The 23,704-nt window shown below is 40.6% G+C and overlaps 1 protein-coding gene across 2 annotated transcripts in view; it reads right to left on the reverse strand.

Moving 5' to 3' along the window:
- Nucleotides 1-23,704, reverse strand: part of aay (phosphoserine phosphatase) — a 276,767-nt gene that overhangs the window by 20,252 nt on the left and 232,811 nt on the right. For both annotated transcript variants that reach the window (XM_070100620.1, XM_070100619.1), the window contains 2 exons: nucleotides 21,770-21,917; nucleotides 20,586-20,720 (listed from right to left, as the gene is read on the reverse strand). In XM_070100620.1, coding sequence (XP_069956721.1) covers nucleotides 20,586-20,720; nucleotides 21,770-21,917 — 283 coding nt within the window. The remainder of the gene's footprint in view (nucleotides 1-20,585; nucleotides 20,721-21,769; nucleotides 21,918-23,704) is intronic.

Below are 23,704 nucleotides of genomic sequence, written 5' to 3' on the forward strand. Positions count from 1 at the left end.
TCCATCACTGTCTTGCCAGAGGGGTGCTTTACACTACAGTTATAAAACTGCAACATAAACACCCCTCCTTCAGAGCACACACACTGTACTTCCCATCTCCAGGATTCAAGTCCGGCCTGCCGGTTTCCCTGAATCCCTTCATAAATGTTACTTAGCTCACACTCCAACAGCATGTCAAGTATTAAAAACCATTTGTCTCTATTCAATCCCACCAAATACGCTCATGCACGCTTGTTGGAAGTCCAAGCCCCTCGCACACACAATCTCCTTTACCCCCTCCCTCCAACCCTTCCTAGGCCAACCCCTATCCTGCCTTCCCTCCACTACAGATTTATACACTCTCGAAGTCATTCTGTTTTGTTCCATTCTCTCTACATGTCCGAACCACCTCAACAACCCCTCCTCAGCCCTCTGGATAACAGTTTTGGTAATCCCACACCTCCTAATTTCCGAACTACAAATTCTCTGCATTATAGTCACACCACACATTGCCCTCAGACACGGCATCTCCACTACCTCCAGCCTTCTCCTCATTGCAACATTCATCACCCATGCTTCACACCCATACAAGGGTGTTGGTACAACTATACTCTCATACTCAAGATACCAGCGACAGCGGCAAGAGGAACCTTCTCCTCTATTTTTACTTCTACCTGAGGTTCCCAGCAGCCCAGTGATGACCTAATCAAGACCCACATAACACTAACATGTGTGGATACCCAGAATGATATAAAGCAACTGCAGAAATCACCCAAAAGTTCACAAATTACCAACTAATAGGACTCGTACTACCACCTCCTACCCCGCTGCCACTGAAGTGATACTCCACAACATTCACCCATCGCCTATTATTCACCCGAAGCCACAGCCAATGGACAAGGGTCAGAGCAATAAAAGAAGATCCAGTAACCAGCTAAGAACTCCTAACATCAAAGGTGAGAGCAGTAATAACACGAGGAAAACTTGTGGTACTGCCAGCCAGGACACAACCCTCATCACCCACCGGCACCACCACAACACACGACAGACAACAACAAACATGGCCGCCGCCACAGTCCAAGATAACTCCTTTCCAGTATTTGATGTCAAGAAGATCACCGACCCAGAAATAGCTGAACTCCTTACGATTCAGAACCAAACGATCACCAAACTAACTCAAGAAATGCAGGAACTAAAAGCTAGCAATGCAGATTACCTCAACAAGATCACTGCTCTTGAACATAAACTAGACACACTGGAACAACAAAGCAACACCCACACCCAGTCCCTAGACACCATCAACACTCTAAAAGACCAAGTCACCCTACTTACTACCAACATTACAGAGGAAAGATCAAGAGTGGACCAACAACTTGCCAATGTCATAACCAACAGCAACTATCTGACGCTGTTGTAGTTAACAGCAAACATCTCCCACCCACAGTCACCCAAGAGACCTGCATGGAGACCACCCTACAGCTTATCAAGGACCACCTTCGCCTTAACATACGTAGTGATAACCTAAAGGATTGCAAACTGATGGGCTACCAAGCAGGTAAAAAAACAGTGCTGTTAAAATTCCAAACTAGCCTACGAAGAAACAACCTACTAAAAACATCTATTTCTATGAAAACTGATGTTTACGTCAATGGGTGCCTTACCAAAACAAGACAAAACCTTCTTTATCGGCTAAGAAAATTACGCTATGCCCAAAAAATCCACCAGTGCTTTGTGAGGGATGGAAAAATCGCAGTTAGGAAACAGCCCACTGGGAAGAGATACTTTATCTCTACAGAACATGACCTTAAAACATTCCTAAGTGAGGCTGGACTAACAGAATCAGAGTAAAGTGCAGATAATACCCACAGTCCACAGTTAGTGTTATATTGTCATAAATTTGTGCCCCCCTAAAATTCTAATACCCCAACTACTTTTGATTGTCATTGTTGTATTCAACGACCATTCTACCTCATAGTCTTAATTTGTTTAATATCTACAGAATCTATCTCCTTTTTTTACAACTTAATGCATCACTGTTCCATCTTATTTTACTATAAACTAGCCATAACTTGTCCTCAATAATTCTACCTCACTTCAAGAAATACTCAATTGCCCAATTTTATTCTAAAATCCCTATTATTGCCCAATTTTGCTTTAAACTATATTGATCAAACTTATTGTAAACTTCTTTTATTGACCATTTCATTCTATACTTTTTTAAACTAGTATTTTCAACTACAACTTTTATATTATCCTGTCTACCATCTTACTAGCATATTATAACCAAGTCATTGCCATTTTTATTTTTATCATTTTTTTTATTATTATTCCTTTGCTACCTTAACTTGTGTATTTTATCCTGTCAATTTAAATCTAGTTATACTCTAATTCTTGTAAACAACTTATATAAGACCTTAGTGCAATTACAATTGAGAGTCTTGTGCCTTTTTTATATTATTAGATTAAACTCAGTTGTACTATAGTCAATACCAAATTCATTATATTAGACCATAGTGCAATTACTAGTGAGAGACTGGTGCTATTTTTAATTTGTATTTTTATATTATTAGATGAAATCTAGTTGTACTATAGCTCATTCTAGCTCAAAACAGACTCCACAAAAGTCATTATATTAGACCTTAGTGCAATTACAAGTGAGAGTCTTGTTCTATTTTAAATTTGTATTTTTATATTACTAGTTTATACCTAGTTGTACTTTAGTTCATTCCAGCACAACACATAGACAACATCAACTTCATTATGTGTAGTAGTGACTATACTCTATATGACCAAAATACTCTAGCTATATACTTATCCAAACTTCCCACCACTACAGATATCAGTACTAGAACTCAACACATAACACAGGATATAAATAACCATAATTTAAACCTAGAAGATGATTGATCACGTTGACCCTGATCTAAACCTCCATAATCTGACACCCAATCAAAACCTATTGGAAAGTAACTGCCTTTATTACACAGCATCACAAGCCAGCACTATCCTAAACAATGCTAAAAGTCTATCAGTACTTAACTACAACATCAGGTCCTTAAGCAAACACTATGATGACCTCCTGGCACTCCTTGAATCACTAAAGACACCCCTTCTCCTGCATTATTCTTACTGAGACCTGGCTTAAGCAGGACACAATAGATATCTACCCTCTACCAGGATACACAGCAATTCACAACTGCAGACCAAACCAAGTTGGGGGTGGTATTGCAATCTATTACTCTAACCAATTATCTTGTATTAGCACCAGTTGCTTTAGTGATGAATATGGGGAATACATTTTTGCTAATTTTACTGTAAAAACCTTAAGACACCTATAACAATCGGTGCCATTTACCGGATACCTCACACAAACATCCCAAATTTCAGTGAGAAATTAAAGTCACTAATAACAAACAGACAAATGAATAAGCATCACCTTCTCTTAGCTGGAGACTTCAACATCAACCTTGGCTTACTAGATGATCAGCCTGTAACTGATTTCATCATCAATATGAACAACACACTTCTCATACCAACAATAACTAAACCAACCAGGCTCACTGAGACAAGTGCAACCATAATAGACCACATATGGACCAATATACTAGCCCCTATTAAATCATGGATAATCACAGATAGCACTACAGACCACTACCCTACCTTCCTCCTGACAAACATTAGCAAACCACCACTTGAATACAACAAAGTCTCATTTAGACTCCACGACGAGGCCTCAATAAGGAAGTTCACAGCTGACCTAGAGATTGTTGACTGGCCTACAGAATTCTCCAAGGCCAATGGTATTGATGACTGGACAGATATTTTTCTTAACAAATTACTTAGACTATACAACAAACATTGTCCTATAAAAACAAAACAGATCACAAACAAACAGCTTGGTTGCCCATGGCTAACCAGCACCATTCTGAAATCCATTGACAAGAAACACCAATATGAAAAGCAATATAGACAGGGCTTAATACACAAAGATATTCTTAAACACTATTCATCAGTTCTCACCAAAGTAATAAAGAAAGCCAAACAACTATACTACTCCAGTAGATTCACAGACACTAGAGAAGATATAAAAAAGACCTGGAAAACACTCTCAGATTCTAGGGACCCACAAACTGAAAAAAATCAAGAATATTGTCCTAACTAAACCTAATGAAACACCACTACATCCCACTGACACAGCTAACAAGATAAACGACTTCTTCTCAACCATAGGATCTAATCTCGGCAATAAAATCCCACATACCAATGCCCATGCCGGGGACTACCTTGATGGGAATTTCCCAAATTCCTTCTATCTTGCACCAACTGAGCCCTCGGAAGTCACCGAGATTATGAAGTCACTTAAAAACAACTCAGGGAATCTGTCTAATGTCCCACCATTACTGTACAAGCGAGCGGCCCATATCCTTTCGCATGCTATTTCATTACTTTTTAACAAGTCACTAGAAACTAGCACCTTCCCGAAACTACTCAAGATGGCAAGGGTTACACCAATACATAAAGGTGGTGACCCTACAGACTTAAACAACTATAGGCCACCAGGCCCGGTGGCCTGGTGGCTAAAGCTCCCGCTTCACACACGGAGGGCCCGGGTTCGATTCCCGGCTGGTGGAAACATTTCGACACGTTTCCTTACACCTATTGTCCTGTTCACCTAGCAGCAAATAGGTACCTGGGTGTTAGTCGACTGGTGTGGGTCGCATCCTGGGGGACAAGATTAAGGACCCCAATGGAAATAAGTTAGACAGTCCTCGATGACGCACTGTCTTTCTTGGGTTATCCTGGGTGGCTAACCCTCCGGGGTTAAAAATCCAAACGAAATCTTATCTTATCTTATCTTATCCAAAATCTTTGAGAAACTCGTGCACAGGAGACTATATTCATTTATAACAGCACAAAACATACTCAATACACATACAATAACATACTCAACCCCTGTCAATTTGGATTCAGGAAAAATAAAAGCACTAATGATGCAATCATAAAAATGCTAGATCTGCTTTACACAGCATTGGAAAATAAGGAATATCCACTAGGAATTTTATTGACCTAAGAAAAGCTTTTGACACAGTAGACCACGACATCCTACTCCACAAACTTGACCATTACGGTATAAGAGGCCATGCGCTTGCTTATTTCAAATCTTACCTTACTAATAGGTATCAGTATGTCACCATTAAAGACACAGCATCAACAACACGGCCACTTGATACTGGAGTTCCGCAGGGAAGTGTCCTTGGTCCCCTGCTCTTCCTCATATACATCAATGATCTTCCAAACGTATCCCAACACCTGAAACCCATTCTCTTTGCTGACGACACGACTTATGTCATCTCTCACCCTAATCTTGCCACCCTCAACACCATTGTTAACGAGGAGCTGATCAAAATATCGACTTGGATGACAGCCAATAAACTTACGCTTAACACTGACAAAACCTACTATATTATGTTTGGTAGCAGAGCAGGAGATGCACAAATTAACATTAAGATCGACAACACTCTAATTACCAGACATAATGAGGGCAAATTCCTAGCCCTATACCTTGACAACAACCTGAATTTCAGCACCCATATCCAACACATAACCAAAAAAGTATCCAAAACGGTTGGGATCCTCTCCAAGATACGATACTATGTGCCGCAAAATGCACTTCTTACACTATACCACTCACTTATTTATCCATACCTCACCTATGCTATTTGTGCTTGGGGATCAACTGCAGCAACACACCTAAAGCCAATAATAACCCAACAAAAAGCTGCAGTAAGAATAATCACTAAATCCCATCCCTGGCAACACACCCCCCCACTCTTCATAGATCTAAACTTACTCCCTGTTCAGTACATCCACACTTACTACTGTGCAATCTACATCTACAGGACCTTAAACTCCAATATCAACCTTGACCTAAAACACTTTCTTGATAGTTGTGACAGAACCCACAGGCATAACACCAGACACATACATCTCTATGACATTCCCCGTGTCTGACTAAACCTTTACAAAAATTCAATGTATGTCAAAGGCCCTAAAATCTGGAACACCCTACCTGAGAACTCTAGAACTGCAGACACATTCATCACCTTCAAAACTACCATTAGAAAACATCTTATCTCCCTGATACACCCCATCAACTAACTACACGAATACCACCTGGTGGTTCACTCTTACACTCACTCACCCATTTGACCATAAACAGAAATGTTAATCTCAATCTTAAAATAATGAATCCTATGATACTCCAATACTGAAACTATGTACTGTGCCAAAACAAAAGCATTCACATTGCTAAACTCACAAACTAGTATTTAGTCACTTAGCCATAATACCAACTTATTACAAATTATGAGGTATTTTAAAATAAAGAATTAAACTAAGTCTGCCCGAAATGCCTACCCATGCTAGGCGTTCTAGTGGTACACTCTGTAATCATTATTTAACTACATGTAAACCACACAACAACCAAATTCTGTAAATTCAACATTGTAATCTTTATAGAGAATAAACTTTGAATTGAATTTGAATTGAATTGAATACATTCCCCTTTTTGCTTCCACAGACAAAATTCTTTGTCTCCACAGACTCCTAAGTGCACCACTCGCCCTTTTCCTCTCATCAATTCTGTGATTCACCTCATCCTTCATAGACCCATCTGCTGACATGTCCACTCCCAAATATCTGAATACATTCACCTCCTCCATACTCTCTCCTTCCACTCTGATATCCAGTCTTTTGTCACCTAATCTTTTTATCCTCATAACCTCACTCTTTCCTATATCCACTTTCAATTTTATTCTTTTACACACCCTACCAAATTCATCCACCAACCTCTGCAACTTCTCTTCAGAATCTCCCAAAAGCACAGTGTCATCAGCAAAGAGCAACTGTGACAACTCCCACTTTGTGTTTGATTCTTTATCTTTTAACTCCACACCTCTTGCCACGACCCTAGCATTCACTTCTCTTACAACCCCATCTATAAATATATTGAACAACCATGGTGACATCACACATCCTTGTCTAAGGCCTACTTTTACTGGAAAATAATCTCCCTCTCTCCTACATACTCTAACCTGAGCCTCACTATCCTAGTAAAAACTCTTCACTGCTTTCAGTAACCCACCTCCTATATCATACACCTGCAACATCTGCCACATTACCCCCCTATCCACCCTGTCATATGCCTTTTCTAAATCCATAAATGCCACAAAAACCTCTTTACCCTTATCTAAATACTGCTCACCTATATGTTTCACTGTAAACACTTGGTCTACACACTCCCTACCTTTCCTAAAGCCTCCTTGTTCATCTGCTATCCTAATCTCTGTCTTTCACTTAATTCTTTCAATAATAACTCTACCCTACACTTTACCAGGTATACTCAACAGACTTATTCCCCTATAATTTTTGAACTCTTTTATCCCCTTTGCCTTTATACAAAGGAACTATGCATGCTCTGCCAATCCCTAGGTACCTTACCCTCTTCCATACATTTATTAAATAATAGCACCAACCATTCCAAAACTATATCCCCTCCTGCTTTTAACATTTTTATCTTTATCCCATCAATCCTGGCTGCCTTACCTCCTTTCATTCTACCCACTGCCTCATGAACATCCCCCGCACTCACAACTGGCTCTTCCTCACTCCTACAAGATGTTATTCCTCTTTGCCCTATACACAAAATCACAGCTTCCCTATCTTCATCAACATTTAACAATTCCTCAAAATATTCCCTCCATCTTCCCGATACCTGTAACTCTTCATTTAATAACTCTCCTCTCCTATTTTTAACTGTCAAATCCATTGGTTCCCTAGGCTTCCTCAACTTATTAATCTCACTCCAAAACTTTTTATTATTTTCAACAAAATTTGTTGATAACATCTCACCCACTCTCATTTGCTCACTTTTTACATTGCTTCACCAGTAACATGTTTTCATCAAAACAATTTAACTATTTTTACCCAAGTTTGAGTTGCACCGGAGAAAAACCGGTATAGCAAGCCATAAATTTTACGAGAAATAATCGATATTCTGCTCTGCATGCCAAATTTCATCAGAACACGTCATGGAATATTTCCCCTTCTCTTCATAGTTAGTCTACAGGCAGTCATTTTTTTTTTCTGGGGGGGGGGGGAGCTCTAGTCTGACTTTTAATGTAATGTAGCTAACCTCCCATGTTGCCTTTTGACTGAAACGTGTTATTCAATTGATTTTTTATCTTTTCATTACCCCATCTCGTTTCTGAATATTAAGTATATTACCCAGGATGCTGGATGTGCCAATTAAAGGAGTAAGCATGAAAGTATGGATATTTAAAAAAAAAAAAAAAAAAGACCCAATACCTTGAGTGGAACAATGCACAACCTCGCACAGGAGAAACAAACTTATGACAACACTACTGACCGCTACCTAACTTTCCTCCGAACAAACATTTGTATGCAACCAATGGAATGTAAGTTCTCCTTTCGACTCCACAATGAGACTTCAATAAGTATCTTCACTGCAGAACTAAGCTCAGTTGACTGGCCTACAGAATTTTTCAATGTCGCTGGTATCAAAGAATGGGTAGAGATATTTCTAAACAAAATTCAAAGACTATATAACAAACTTCATCCCGTAAAAACTAAACAGATCACCAATAAAAGACTAAGTTGCCCATCTCTTACTAACAGCATCCTAAGGTCCATCAATATGAAACATCAATATGAGAAACAATATAGAAGGGGCTTAATAACTAAACAGTTTATCAAACGCTATACGTCAGTCCTCACCAAATTAATCAGAAAGCCCAAGCAACTATACTATTCTAATAGATTCACTGAAATGAGAGGAGACTTAAAAAAGATCTGAAAGACACACTCCCAGACCCTGGGCACCACAAACTAGTAATACTGTACTAACTAAACCAAACAAACCAAAACTCCAGCCTATTCAAGGACCATAACATTGTATCAATTGCATCTGCTAGAAAAATGACAGGATGGATACTGAGAACCTTCAAAACTAGGGATGCCAAGCCCACGATGACTCTTCAAGTCGCTTGTCCTATCTAGGCTGGAATATTGCTGCACACTAACAGCACCTTTCAAGGCAGGTGAAATTGCTGACCTAGAAAATGTACAGAGAACCTTCACGGCACGCATAACGGAGATAAAACACCTCAATTACTGGGAGCGATTGAAGTTCCTGAACCTGTACTCCCTGGAATGCAGGTGGGAGAGATACATGATTATATACACCTGGGAGGAGGGAGGTTTTGTGGGCGAGGGGCTTGGACTTTCAGCAAGCGTGCATGAGCGTGTTCGATAGGAGTGAATGGAGACGAATGGTATTTGGGACCTGACGATCTGTTGGAGTGTGAGCAGGGTAATATTTAGCGAAGGGATTCAGGGAAACCAGTTATTTTTATATAGCCGGACTCGAGTCCTGGAAATGGGAAGTACAATGCCTGCACTCTAAAGGAGGGGTTTTGGGATATTAGCAGTTTGGAGGGATATGTTGTGTATCTTTATACGGCAGCGGCAGCGACACTGGCAACAGGAACCTTGTCCTCTATTTTTACTTCTATCTGAGGTTCCCAGCAGCCCTGTGATGGCCTAATCAAGACCCACATAACACTAACATGTGTGGATACCCAGAATGATATAAATCAACTGCAGAAATCACCCAAAAGTACACAAATTACCAACTAATAGGACTCGTATTACCACTCCTACCCCGCTGCCACTGAAGTGATACTCCACAACATTCACCCATCACCCATTGCCTACTATTCACCCAAAGCCACAGCCAATGGACAAGGGTCAGAGCTATAAAAGAAGATCCAGTAACCAGATAAGAACTCCTAACATCAAAGGTGAAACCAGTAATAACACGAGGAAAACTTGTGGTACTGCCAGCCAGGACACAACCCTCATCACTCACCGGCATCACCACAACACACGACAGGCAACAACAAACATGGCCGCCACCACAGTCCAAGATAACTCCTTCCCAGGATTTGATGCCAAGAAGATCACCGACCCAGAAATAGCTAAACAAACATTGTCCTATAAAAACGAAACAGATCACAAACAAACGGCTTGGTTGCCCATGGCTAACCAGCACCATTCTGAAATCCATTGATAAGAAACACCAATATGAAAAGCAATATAGACAGGGCTAAATACACAAAGATATTCTTAAACACTATTCATCAGTTCTCACCAAAGTAATAAAGAAAGCCAAACAACTATACTACTCCAGTAGATTCACAGACACAAGAGGAGATATAAAAAAGACCTGGAAAACACTCTCAGATTCTAGGGACCCACAAACTGAAAAAAAACAAGAATATTGTCCTAACTAAACCTAATGAAACACCACTGCATCCCACTGGCACAGCTAACAAGATAAACGACTTCTTCTCAACCATAGGATCTAATCTTGCCAATAAAATCCCACGTACCAATGCCCATACCGGGGACTACCTAGATGGGAATTTCCCGAAGTCCTTCTATCTTGCACCTACTGAGCCCACGGAAGTCACCGAGATCATAAAGTCACTTAAAAATAACTCAGGGAATCTGTCTCATGTCCCACCATTATTGTACAAGCGAGCGGCCCATGTCCTTTCGCATGCTATTTCATTGCTTTTTAACAAGTCACTAGAAACTAGCACCTTCCCGAAACTACTCAAGACGGCAAGGGTTACACCAATACATAAAGGTGGTGACCCTACAGATTTAAACAACTATAGGCCAATATCAAACTTACCATTGCTATCCAAAATCTTTGAGAAACTCGTGCACAGGAGACTATATTCATTTATAACGGAACAAAACATACTCAACCCCTGCCAATTTGGATTCAGGAAAAATAAAAGCACTAATGATGCAATCATAAAAATGCTAGATCTGCTTTACACAGCATTGGAAAATAAGGAATATCCACTAGGAATTTTTATTGACCTAAGAAAAGCTTTTGACACAGTAGACCACGGCATACTACTCCACAAACTTGACCATTACGGTGTAAGAGGCCATGCGCTTGCATATTTCAAATCTTACCTTACTAATAGGTAATAGTATGTCACCATTAAAGACACAGCATCAGCAACACAGCCACTTGATACTGGAGTTCCACAGGGTAGTGTCCTTGGTCCCCTGCTCTTCCTCATATACATCAATGATCTTCCAAATGTATCCCAACACCTGAAACCCATTCTCTTTGCTGACGACAAGACTTATGTCATCTCTCACCCTAATCGTGCCACCCTCAACACCATTGTTAATGAGGAGCTGCTCAAAATATCGACTTGGATGGCAGCCAATAAACTTACACTTAACACTGGCAAAACCTACTATATTATGTTTGGTAGCAGAGCAGGTGTTGCACAACTTAACATTAAGATCGACAACACACTAATTGCCAGACATAATGAGGGCAAATTCCTAGGCCTATATCTCGACAACAACCTAATTTTCAGCACCCATATCCAACACATAACAAAAAAAGTATCCAAAATGGTGGGGATCCTCTCTAAGATACGATACTACGTGCCGCAAAATGCCCTTCTCACACTATACCACTCACTTATTTATCCAAACCTCACCTATGCTATTTGTGCTTGGGGATCAACTGCAGCAACACACCTAAAGACAATAATAACCCAACAAAAAGCCACAGTAAGAATAATCACTAAATCCCATCCCTGGCAACACACCCCCCCCACTGTTAGTCGACTGGTGTGGGTCGCATCCTGGGGGACAAGATTAAGGACCCCAATGGAAATAAGTTAGACAGTCCTCGATGACGCACTGACTTTCTTGGGTTATCCTGGGTGGCTAACCCTCCGGGGTTAAAAATCCGAACGAAATCTTATCTCTTATCTTATCTTATCTTATCTAAACTTACTCCCTGTTCAGTACATCCACACTTACTACTGTGCAATCTACATCTACAGGACCTTAAATTCCAATATTAACCTTGACCTAAAACGCTTTCTTGAGAGTTGTGACAGAACCCACAGGCATAACACCAGACACATACATCTCTATGACATTCCCCGTGTCCGACTAAACCTTTACAAAAATTCAATGTATGTCAAAGGCCGACTTGTTAAAAAAAAAATACACCTGGAAAATCCTAGAGGGACTAGCACCGAACTTGCACACGAAAATTGCTCACAACGAAAGCAAAAGACTTGGCAGACGATGCAACATCCCCCCAATGAAAAGCAGGGGTGTCACTAGCACGTTAAGAGACAATACAATAAGTGTCAGGGGCCCCGAGACTGTTCAACTGCCTCCCAGCATACATAAGGGGGATTACCAATAGACCCCTGGCTGTCTTCAAGCAGGCACTGGACAAGCACCTAAAGTCGGTACCTGACCAGCCGGGCTGTGGCTCGTATGTTGGATTGCGTGTAGCCAGCAGTAACAGCCTGGTTGATCAGGCTCTGATCCACCATGAGGCCTGGTCACAGACCGGGCCACTGACCATTGACCCCCGGAACTCTCTCCAGGTAAACGGGAGGTACAGAGCTCTCTGGACAGATTTGTTGTGAGACAGAGGTCCAGTGACTTTCAAGCTGGTCCTAGTGGCATTAAAAGAATAAGGGAAGTAATCCCAGAAAAGGACTTGCTACCTCAAGTCCTAATGGTCGGGGATTCCCCTTCTAAACAATAACTTCCACACTCTCCCCTCCTCCCATCCCATCAATCATCACCAGATCTTCAATAAAGGTAAGTGTCATGTATTATATTCTTAGGATAGTAGTAATTGTGCATGTCTTCTTCAGTTTGTGTGTATTAAAATTAATATTTCATGTGGTAAAAAAAATTCTTTTTTCATACTTTGGGGTGTCAGGAACGGATTAATCTGATTTCCATTATTTCTTATGGGGAAAATTAATTCGGCTAACGATAATTTCGGCTTACGCTGAGCTCTCAGGAACGGATTAATATCGTAAGGCGGGGGTCCACTGTACGTCCTTTGATAACTTACTCTCCTCTAGCTCTCTCTTGCAGCTAAAACAAACTTACGTAAACTGCAGCGCGTTATACTCCTTCATAACATCACAAAGCATCCTTAACCCCTGCCAGTTTGGCTTCAGGAGAAACAAAAGCACAGATGATGCAATAATAAAAATGCTAGACCTACTTTACACAGCACTGGAAAAAATAAATACCTGCTTGCATTCTTCATCAACCTCAAGAAAGCTTTTGATACAGTAGATCACAGCATCATACACATCAAGTCCTAACTAATAGAAAGCAATACGTCTCTGTCAAGGACACAACCTCTTCAACAAGACCCCTGGACACTGGTGTACCACAAGGTAGCATTCTTGGCCCCCTCCTTTTCCTTTTATACATAAATGAGCTTCCAAGCATATCACAACAACTTATGCCTATTCTCATTGCTGACAACATGACTTTTGTCATCTTCCACCCAGAGGGTCACCCCGATCCATAAAGGAGGAGACCAAACAGACTTGAATAACTATAGGCCAATATCCAACTTACACCCCCTTTCTAAAATCTTTGAAAAATTAATTCATAAGCGAATCTATTCCTATCTCATCTCCCACAACATACTCAGCCCCTGTCAGTTTGGGTTCAGGCCTAATAAAATTATGAATGATGCTATTATACACATGCTAGAACAAATATACACTGCACTAGAGAAAAAAGAAGTCCCACTGGGAATCGTTATTGATTTACGTAAAGCTTTTGATACAGTTGACCACGACTTGCTCCACATAAAATTGTCACACTATGGTATAAGAGGGCACTCCCTCAACTGCCTGAAGTCATACCTCAGCAACAGAAGCCAATGTGTGTACACAAATGGAGCAAACTCTTCCGCACAGCCAATTACAGTTGGTGTCCCACAGGGAAGTGTCCTTGGCCCTCTTCTCTTTCTCGTTTACATAAATGAACTACCAAATGCATCGCAGTTACTCAAACCCACACTATTTGCAGATGACACTACATACGCCTTGTCTCATCCGAGCCCAGTCATGCTAGCCAATACTGTGAATACCAAATTACAGAAAATATCTTCCTGGATGAGGACTAACAAACTTACTCTCAACATAGACAAAACCTACTTCATTCAGTTTGGTAACAGAGCTACTGATGTCCCTCTTAACATAATGATAAAAGATCACCTATCACAAAGCTCACAGAGGGAAAATTCTTAGGAATCCACCTTGATAATAGACTCAAATTTCAAACACATATACAACAAATTTCTAAGAAAATTTCCAAGACCGTAGGCATACTATCGAAGATACGGTACTATGTTCCACAGTCAGCCCTCCTGGCCCTGTATCACTCACTTATTTACCCCTATCTCACATATGGAATTTGTACATGGGGCTCAACAACAATAAACCATCTCAGACCATTGATTACCCAACAAAAGGCTGCAGTCAGAATGATAAATTCCCACTACAGGCAGCACATTCCACCAATATTCAAAACTCTAAACCTACTCACCATACAAAACATCCATACCTGCTACATACATAGAACACTTAACTCGGATATAAACCCTCCCCTCAAACATCTCCTTACCAACCTCAACAGAACACATGACCATAACACAAGGCACAGATCACTCTTTGATATTCCTCGTGTCCATCTCACACTATGCAAAAACTCAATGCACATAAAAGGCCCAAAAATCTGGAATTCACTACCTGTGAATATATAAGAAACACTGTCTGTTTATAAATTCAAATCTCTTCTTAAAACTCACTTACTCACCCACAACCAAATAAATACTGAATAATTGTATCTCATAAATGTTTATTTAACCTGTGACCTAATCAAACTTTGTTATTTTTAATTACATTATCTAACAGAATACTCCACTCTACTGAATGCACAGCAACACAGCAAATGACCGTATGACCTGTCTTTGAAATACTAATTTGTGCTTAATTGTTAACTGTTTACAACAATGTTTACCACTAAATATATCATTGCTTAGTTAATCTTAAGTTAATTTTAAGCCTGCCCATAATGCTCTGCATACAAGGGGCTTTGGCATGTTACACTTAACCACTGTATTTCCTTGTGCTTCAATGTATCATGTTCAAATTAATAAATAAATAAAAGTAAAAATATAGCCTCACTCAACACTATTGTTAATGAAGAACTCGCAAAAATAGCAACCTGATTGACTGTCAATAAACTTACACTGAATATAAATAAAACCTTTTACATTATGTTTGGGAGTAGAACAATTGAGGTTCAACTAAACATTATGCTTAACACCCTTACTGTTAAACATAATGAAGGAAAATTCCTGGGTCAGCACCTTGATAGCATCCTGAAATTCAACACCCATATCCAACACAGCAAAAAAAGTCTAAAACAGTTGGCATCCTCTCAAAGATACATTACTATGTACCACAAACAGCACTAACACTATACTATTTACTGATCTACAAATACCTCACCTATGCTATTTGTTGAAGATTGAGATGCTTATGCAACATATGGGAATGATTACCTCAAACTCCTACTCTCCTTACCCCTCTCTGCTTTGTATTGGACTAATGAAGCCACTGTGTGGCGAAACGTTTCCTTAATAAAGATTCCCATATGTTACATAAGCGCCTCAATCTTCAACTTGTTGGTTTTCAAAACCATTTATCATATATGCTATTCATGCCTGGGGTTCCACAACGAAAAACCACCTAAAATCAATAACAACAACAAAAAGCCGCAGTGCGAATGATCACACAATCCACTGCTAATCAACCCCCCCCCCCCATTCTTCAAAGACCTAACCATACTCACTAAACAAAACATTCACTTGTTCTATTGTGCAACCTACATTTACAGAACAATCAATTCTAATATAAATCCTGACCTGAAACACTTTCTTGACAATTGCTATAGGACTCCAAGACACAATACTAGGCATAAACACTTCAATGACATTCCCCATGTCAGGCTAAATCTTTTCATAAACTCATTGTACGTAAAAGGTCGCAAAATCTGGATCTCCTTGCCAGAAATCTCCAGAACCACTGGCTCAGCTAGCATTTTTAAAACTGCAGATAACAAACACCTTACCTCCCAGCCTATCATAAATACATATGTAAAAACTATACATGCATTTGCTCAATATCATAAACAACTACTGGATCACTACGACAAGGTCCTAAATGCACTAGAAGACAAAAAGAATGCAGATGTAATATATACAGACTTTGCAAAAGCCTTCGACAAGTGTGACCATGGCGTAATAGCGCACAAAATGCGCGCTAAAGGAATAACAGGAAAAGTCGGTCGATGGATCTATAATTTCCTCACTAACAGAACACAGAGAGTAGTCGTCAACAGAGTAAAGTCCGAGGCAGCTACGGTGAAAAGCTCTGTTCCACAAGGCACAGTACTAGCTCCCATCTTGTTCCTCATCCTCATATCCGACATAGACAAGGATGTCAGCCACAGCACCGTGTCTTCCTTTGCAGATGACACCCGAATCTGCATGACAGTGTCTTCCATTGCAGACACTGCAAGGCTCCAGGCGGACATCAACCAAATCTTTCAGTGGGCTGCAGAAAACAATATGAAGTTCAACGATGAGAAATTTCAATTACTCAGATATGGTAAACATGAGGAAATTAAATCTTCATCAGAGTACAAAACAAATTCTGGCCACAAAATAGAGCGAAACACCAACGTCAAAGACCTGGGAGTGATTATGTCGGAGGATCTCACCTTCAAGGACCATAACATTGTATCAATCGCATCTGCTAGAAAAATGACAGGATGGATAATGAGAACCTTCAAAACTAGGGAGGCCAAGCCCATGATGACACTCTTCAGGTCACTTGTTCTATCTAGGCTGGAATATTGCTGCACTCTAACAGCACCTTTCAAGGCAGGTGAAATTGCCGACCTAGAAAATGTACAGAGAACTTTCACGGCGCGCATAACGGAGATAAAACACCTCAATTACTGGGAGCGCTTGAGGTTTCTAAACCTGTATTCCCTGGAACGCAGGAGGGAGAGATACATGATTATATACACCTGGAAAATCCTAGAGGGACTAGTACCGAACTTGCACACGAAAATCACTCACTACGAAAGCAAAAGACTTGGCAGACGATGCACCATCCCCCCAATGAAAAGCAGGGGTGTCACTAGCACGTTAAGAGACCATACAATAAGTGTCAGGGGCCCGAGACTGTTCAACTGCCTCCCAGCACACATAAGGGGGATTACCAACAGACCCCTGGCAGTCTTCAAGCTGGCACTGGACAAGCACCTAAAGTCAGTTCCTGATCAGCCGGGCTGTGGCTCGTACGTTGGTTTGCGTGCAGCCAGCAGCAACAGCCTGGTTGATCAGGCGCTGATCCACCAGGAGGCCTGGTCACAGACCGGGCCGCGGGGGCATTGACCCCCGAAACTCTCTCCAGGTAAACTCCAGGTAAGTAAAACTTTCTCATCAGTATATACTTACTCTCAATACATATCTGTATTCATCTCAAATGTTAATCACTCCATTGTGTCCACCTAAGGTTAATAATCAAAACTGTAAGTCTTCTCTACAAGACTTATTAATAAAGTCATATAGCATTACCTAATAGAATACTCAGTTCTCTTGTATTCATTGTAACTCATCTAATGACCATACGTACTGTCATTGCCTTATTAATCTTAAGTTAATTTTAAGTTTCCCCGAAATACTCTGCATATAAAGGGGCTTTAGGTATGTTCAGCCAATTGTTACACTCCTTTCTACAAACATGTATCATGCTAAAATAAAATTATTATTATTATTATTATTATTATTATTATTAATTATTTGGCTCGAGTCGGACCAAGTTGGCCCACACCCAGGAACATAGCATACCCACAAGAGTTGACCTACACCAAGAAACATAGCATACCCATAAGAGTTGAGCCACACCCAGGAACAATACCCACAAGAGTTGAGCCACACCCAGGAACAATACCCACAAGAGTTGAGCCACACCCAGGAACAATACCAACAAGAGTTGACCCACACCCAGGAACATAGTATACCCACAAGAGTTGACCCACACCCAGGAACAATACCCACAAGAGTTGACCCACACCCAGGAACATAGTAGACCCACAAGAGTTGACCCACATCCAGGAACAATACCCACAAGAGTTGACCCACACCCAGGAACACAGTATACCAACAAGAGCTGACCAACACCCAGGAACAATACCCACAAGAATTGACCCACACCCAGGAACATAGTATACCCACAAGAGTTGACCCACACCCAGGAACATAATATACCCACAAGAGTTGACCCACTCCCAGGAATATAGTATACCCACAAGAGTTGACCCACACCCAGGAACATAGTATACCCACAAGAGTTGACCCACACCCAGGAACAATACCCACAAGAGTTGACCCACACCCAGGAACATAGTAGACCCACAAGAGTTGACCCACATCCAGGAACAATACCCACAAGAGTTGACCCACACCCAGGAACACAGTATACCAACAAGAGCTGACCAACACCCAGGAACAATACCCACAAGAATTGACCCACACCCAGGAACATAGTATACCCACAAGAGTTGACCCACACCCAGGAACATAATATACCCACAAGAGTTGACCCACTCCCAGGAATATAGTATACCCACAAGAGTTGACCCACACCCAGGAACATAGTATACCCACAAGAGTTGACCCACACCCAGGAACATAGTATACCCACAAGAGTTGACCCACACCCAGGAACATAGTATACTCACAAGAGTTGCCCCACACCCAGGAACAATACCCACAAAAATTGACCCACATCCAGGAACATAGTATACCCACAAGAGTTGACCCACACCCAGGAACATAGTAAACCCACAAGAGTTGACCCACACCCAGGAACACAGCATACCCACAAGAGTTGACCCACACCCAGGAACAATACCCACAAGAGTTGACCCACACCCAGGAACAATACCCACAAGAATTGACCCACACTCAGGAACATAGTATACTCACAAGAGTTGACCCACACCCAGGAAAATAGTATACCCACAAGATTTAGATTTTGATTTTTTTTAGATTTTGCCACCGAAGTGGCTAGTTTATTGTGCACCCCATATCCATCCTGTGGACGGTAGCGAGAGAGCATATGGATACACAAAAGGCCTAGGAACTAGGCCCCAAAGAGAGTTGACCCACACCCAGAACAATACCCACAAGAGTTGACCCACACCCAGAACAATACCCACAAGAGTTGACCCACACCCAGAACAATACCCACAAGAGTTGACCCATACCCAGGAACACAGTATACCAACAAGTGTTGGCCCACAGCCAGGAACAATACCCACAAGAGTTGACCCACACCCAGGAACATAGTATGCCCACAAGAGTTGACCCACACCCAGGAACGTAGTATACCCACAAGAGTTGACTCACACCCAGGAACAATACCCACAAGAGTTGATCCACACCCAGAAACACAGCATACCCACAAGAGTTGACCCACACCCCAGAACAATACCCACAAGAATTGACCCACACCCAGGAACATAGTATACCAACAAGAGTTGACCCACACCCAGGAACATAGTATACCCACAAGAGTTGATCCACACCCAGGAACATAGTATACCCACAAGAGTTGATCCACACCCAGGAACATAGTATACCCACAAGAGTTGACCCACACCCAGGAACAATACCCACAAGAATTGACCCACACCCAGGAACAATACCCACAAGAATTGACCCACACTCAGGAACATAGTATACCCACAAGAGTGACCCACACCCAGGAACAATACCCACAAGAATTGACCCACACCCAGGAACAATACCCACAAGAATTGACCCACACTCAGGAACATAGTATACCCACAAGAGTGACCCACACCCAGGAACAATACCCACAAGAGTTGACCCACACCCAGGAACAATACCCACAAGAATTGACCCACACCCAGGAACAATACCCACAAGAATTGACCCACACTCAGGAACATAGTATACCCACAAGAGTGACCCACACCCAGGAACAATACCCACAAGAGTTGACCCACACCCAGGAACGTAGTATACCCACAAGAGTTGACTCACACCCAGGAACAATACCCACAAGAGTTGATCCACACCCAGGAACATAGTATACCCACAAGAGTTGACCCACACCCAGGAACAATACCCACAAGAATTGACCCACACCCAGGAACAATACCCACAAGAATTGACCCACACTCAGGAACATAGTATACCCACAAGAGTGACCCACACCCAGGAACAATACCCACAAGAGTTGGCCCACACCCAGGAACATAGTATACCCACAAGAGTTGACCCACACCCAGGAACATAGTATACCCACAAGAGTTGACCCACACCAAGAACAATACCCACAAGAGTTGGCCCACACCCAGAACAATACCCAGAAGAGTTGTCCCACACCCAGGAACACTGTTTATTGCTATGTGAAAAAAAAATGTTCAATGTCTTCAAATTTTTAAATAAAGTGATGTGCTCTACAATATATTCAGTAATAATGTATACATCTAACATAAAAATCTCTTGTTCACATTGTGAATAATTCACATACTCAATATTCTTGGTGAGAATTGGAGGATTAGCTCTGGTGAATTTCTGAATTGTTTCCAGCCTTGGTTGTAGCAGATCAAGTCTGGTCCTCAAGGCTGTCCGAAATTCTATTCCTCCTTGCATAGCTTCCACGGTCCTGTTGGCAGAATATTTTTATTATAACATCTTGTTTGAATATCTATGGGCATTTCAATTTTACTAATTATTATTTAATTTAGGATGAGAGTTAAATATGAGTGAGGTATTCAGTGCAAGGACTGGTGGAGACTCGGTCCTTCGTCCGCTAAGCACAAGAAATTAAAATAAAGATAACTAATAGAGAATGTGTGTGTGTCGAGAGAAAGAGAGTCAGACAAGACAAAGTGGGTATGTCTGGGCATTAGAGAAGGCAACCGAAATGAGGCTATCGATTTCTTTGATGAATGGGACAATCCATCAAAATGTAATGCATTAACCTGACAATACTTTAACAGAGTGGTGCATAATGCTTTCACAACCTAGTCTTAATTTAAGTCTACCTGAAATGCCCTTCAAAATTATGGAACTACTTAATCTATACTATACACTAACTGCAAACTATGATATCTATGTACCGTACATTTAAAAATAATGTTTTGTTATTATTATTACTGCAACTTTTACACAGACATTAAGTGGTATTCAAGCAGTGATAAAATACATTGTATTATATTTATTGGGAACCCCTAAGCAAGGTTAACCCAATAAAGTCAGTGTGACTTACTTTCAACCGGATACTGCATTTATTCTGTATAAACGTTAATCACGTAAAATATAAAACTATGTGCATAAATCCATCATTTCTCTCTGCTTAGTATTATTGTACATTATGTAACGGATAAAAAAAAACTATCGAGGTAAGACTGTCTGCCTGGTCACCTATTCAGTTACTGATTAGACTTAACAGTGCTTAACCTTACTTATCAATACTGTTACTATAATTGTTAATATTATTAGTACTGTCTTGTGTATAACTGTAATATAATAATAGTACTGACATACTGATTAAGTAATACACAACATCCACAATGACTAATAACAAAATTAAGACCCTTACAATAACTGAAAAATTCCATGTGATATGACAATCATACCGAGATCAAGTCTTCCTTAATGATGATGTTACAGTAATGCAAATGTAAAATTACTTAAAAAAAAAAAACTTACAATTTCTTAACAGCAGCAGCTTTACCACAAAAACTAGCCAGCTGGTCTAGGCCTTCATCCACAATGACAGTGGAGTCGACATCAAAACACACAGCATCTGCCGACCTCCATATTTCACGACACTCTTCCTTGGAAGGTAGTCTGTGCACTGAAAGGAAAATATATGTAAATTTATTTAGGTATAGGTACACATAAGTATAGTATTACGCACACAGGTGATGACTGGCCTGTTGACTTGGTTGTAATGTGTTTGGAGCGAAAATAAACACAGCAGTAGTAGTATTTAACTTGTATTTTCCTTCACCAATTATATAAATTATGTACACTTTATATAAATTATGTACACATTATATACAAGAATGGAATATACGTGTACCACACGGTGATAGAGGCAAAGACAGCAGCCTGAGAGAGAGAACCAAGCGTCACCCAGCTAGAGGCGAGTCTGGCAAATGTTGACCACGAGTGACACGTGTGTGTATGTGTGTGCGCGTGCGCTAGTATTGTGACCAGACTTACCTGGAGTTCATTACCTTTGTAAATTGTGAGTTCATTACCTTTGTAAATTGTGAGTTCATTACCTTTGTAAATTGTGAGTTCATTACCTCTGTAACTTGCTCAGCTATCAAGACTTTGGAGTCCAGTCCCTGGACCAATTATGTACCTCTGTAATCTTTTGACTACCGCCCACAGGATGGGTATGGGGTGCATAATAAACATATTAAACTAAAAACTAACGTGCGCTAGTGTGAGTGTATGACCCACTTAATGTTTGTATTTATAACTCATTACAATTGTGACCAGGTGTGGACGTATCAGTGGTTCATTACTTTGCAATTTCATGACTGTAACCATGTATAGGAGTGAGGCTAATTCATTACCTTTGTAACTTGCCATGATTGTGACCGGATCTACCTGGAGTTCATTACCTTTGTAACTACTTCAGCTATCATAACTTTGGGGTCCAGTCCCTGGACCCATTATGTACCTCTGTAATCTTTTGACTACCGCCCACAGGATGGGTATGGGGTGCATAATAAACATAAACTAACGAGTGACACCACAACGTCTCAGCACTTGGCCTAAAATAAACCAAAACAGTCAAAGTGACTTATTTCTGTTGGGGTTCTTATATCTTATGATTGTCAATAAAAAAAAGAAATGTTTGTATTTACAGAGATCATGTTTACAACCTGGCTGAGATTGGAAAAATAATCACTATTCATCTGCTAAAACCTAAACCTTGACAATTATTCGATATTCAAGTTTAAGATTAAATTACTCGAGCCAGAACATAGTGTCACCAGAAAACTCGCACACCAAACTATCCCATTAAATGACACAAATCAGATGATTGTGTCACCAACAAACTCTAACACCAAACTCAGTACGAAAATAGACTTTTACATAAGCCACAAAAAATATAAAAATGCATCTTATAATCCTTATCTAAATACCTGTATTAATATTAATTATTTCTTAAGTACCGTACTAGTTCAGACTGCCCAAAATGTTTCGCATTACAACACAATAGATATCTACCCACTACCAGGATACACAGCAATCCACAACTGCAGACCATACCAAGTTGGGGGTGGTATTGCAATCTATTACTCCAACCAACTATCTTGTATTACCACCACTTACTTTAGTGATGAATATGGGGAATACATTTTTGCTAATTTTACTGTAAAAAAAAACTTAAGACGCCTATAACAATCGGTGCCATTTACCGGATACCCCACACAAACATCCCAAATTTCAGTGAGAAATTAAAGGCACTAATAACAAACAGACAAATGAACAAGCACCACCTTCTCTTAGCTGGAGACTTCAATATCAACCTTGGCCTACTAGATGATCAGCCTGTAACTTGATTTCATCAACAATATGAACAACACACTTCTCATACCAACAATAACAAAACCAACCAGG

Source organism: Cherax quadricarinatus, chromosome 73, assembly GCF_038502225.1.
Source record: "Cherax quadricarinatus isolate ZL_2023a chromosome 73, ASM3850222v1, whole genome shotgun sequence".
Taxonomy (NCBI): Eukaryota; Metazoa; Arthropoda; class Malacostraca; order Decapoda; family Parastacidae; genus Cherax; species Cherax quadricarinatus.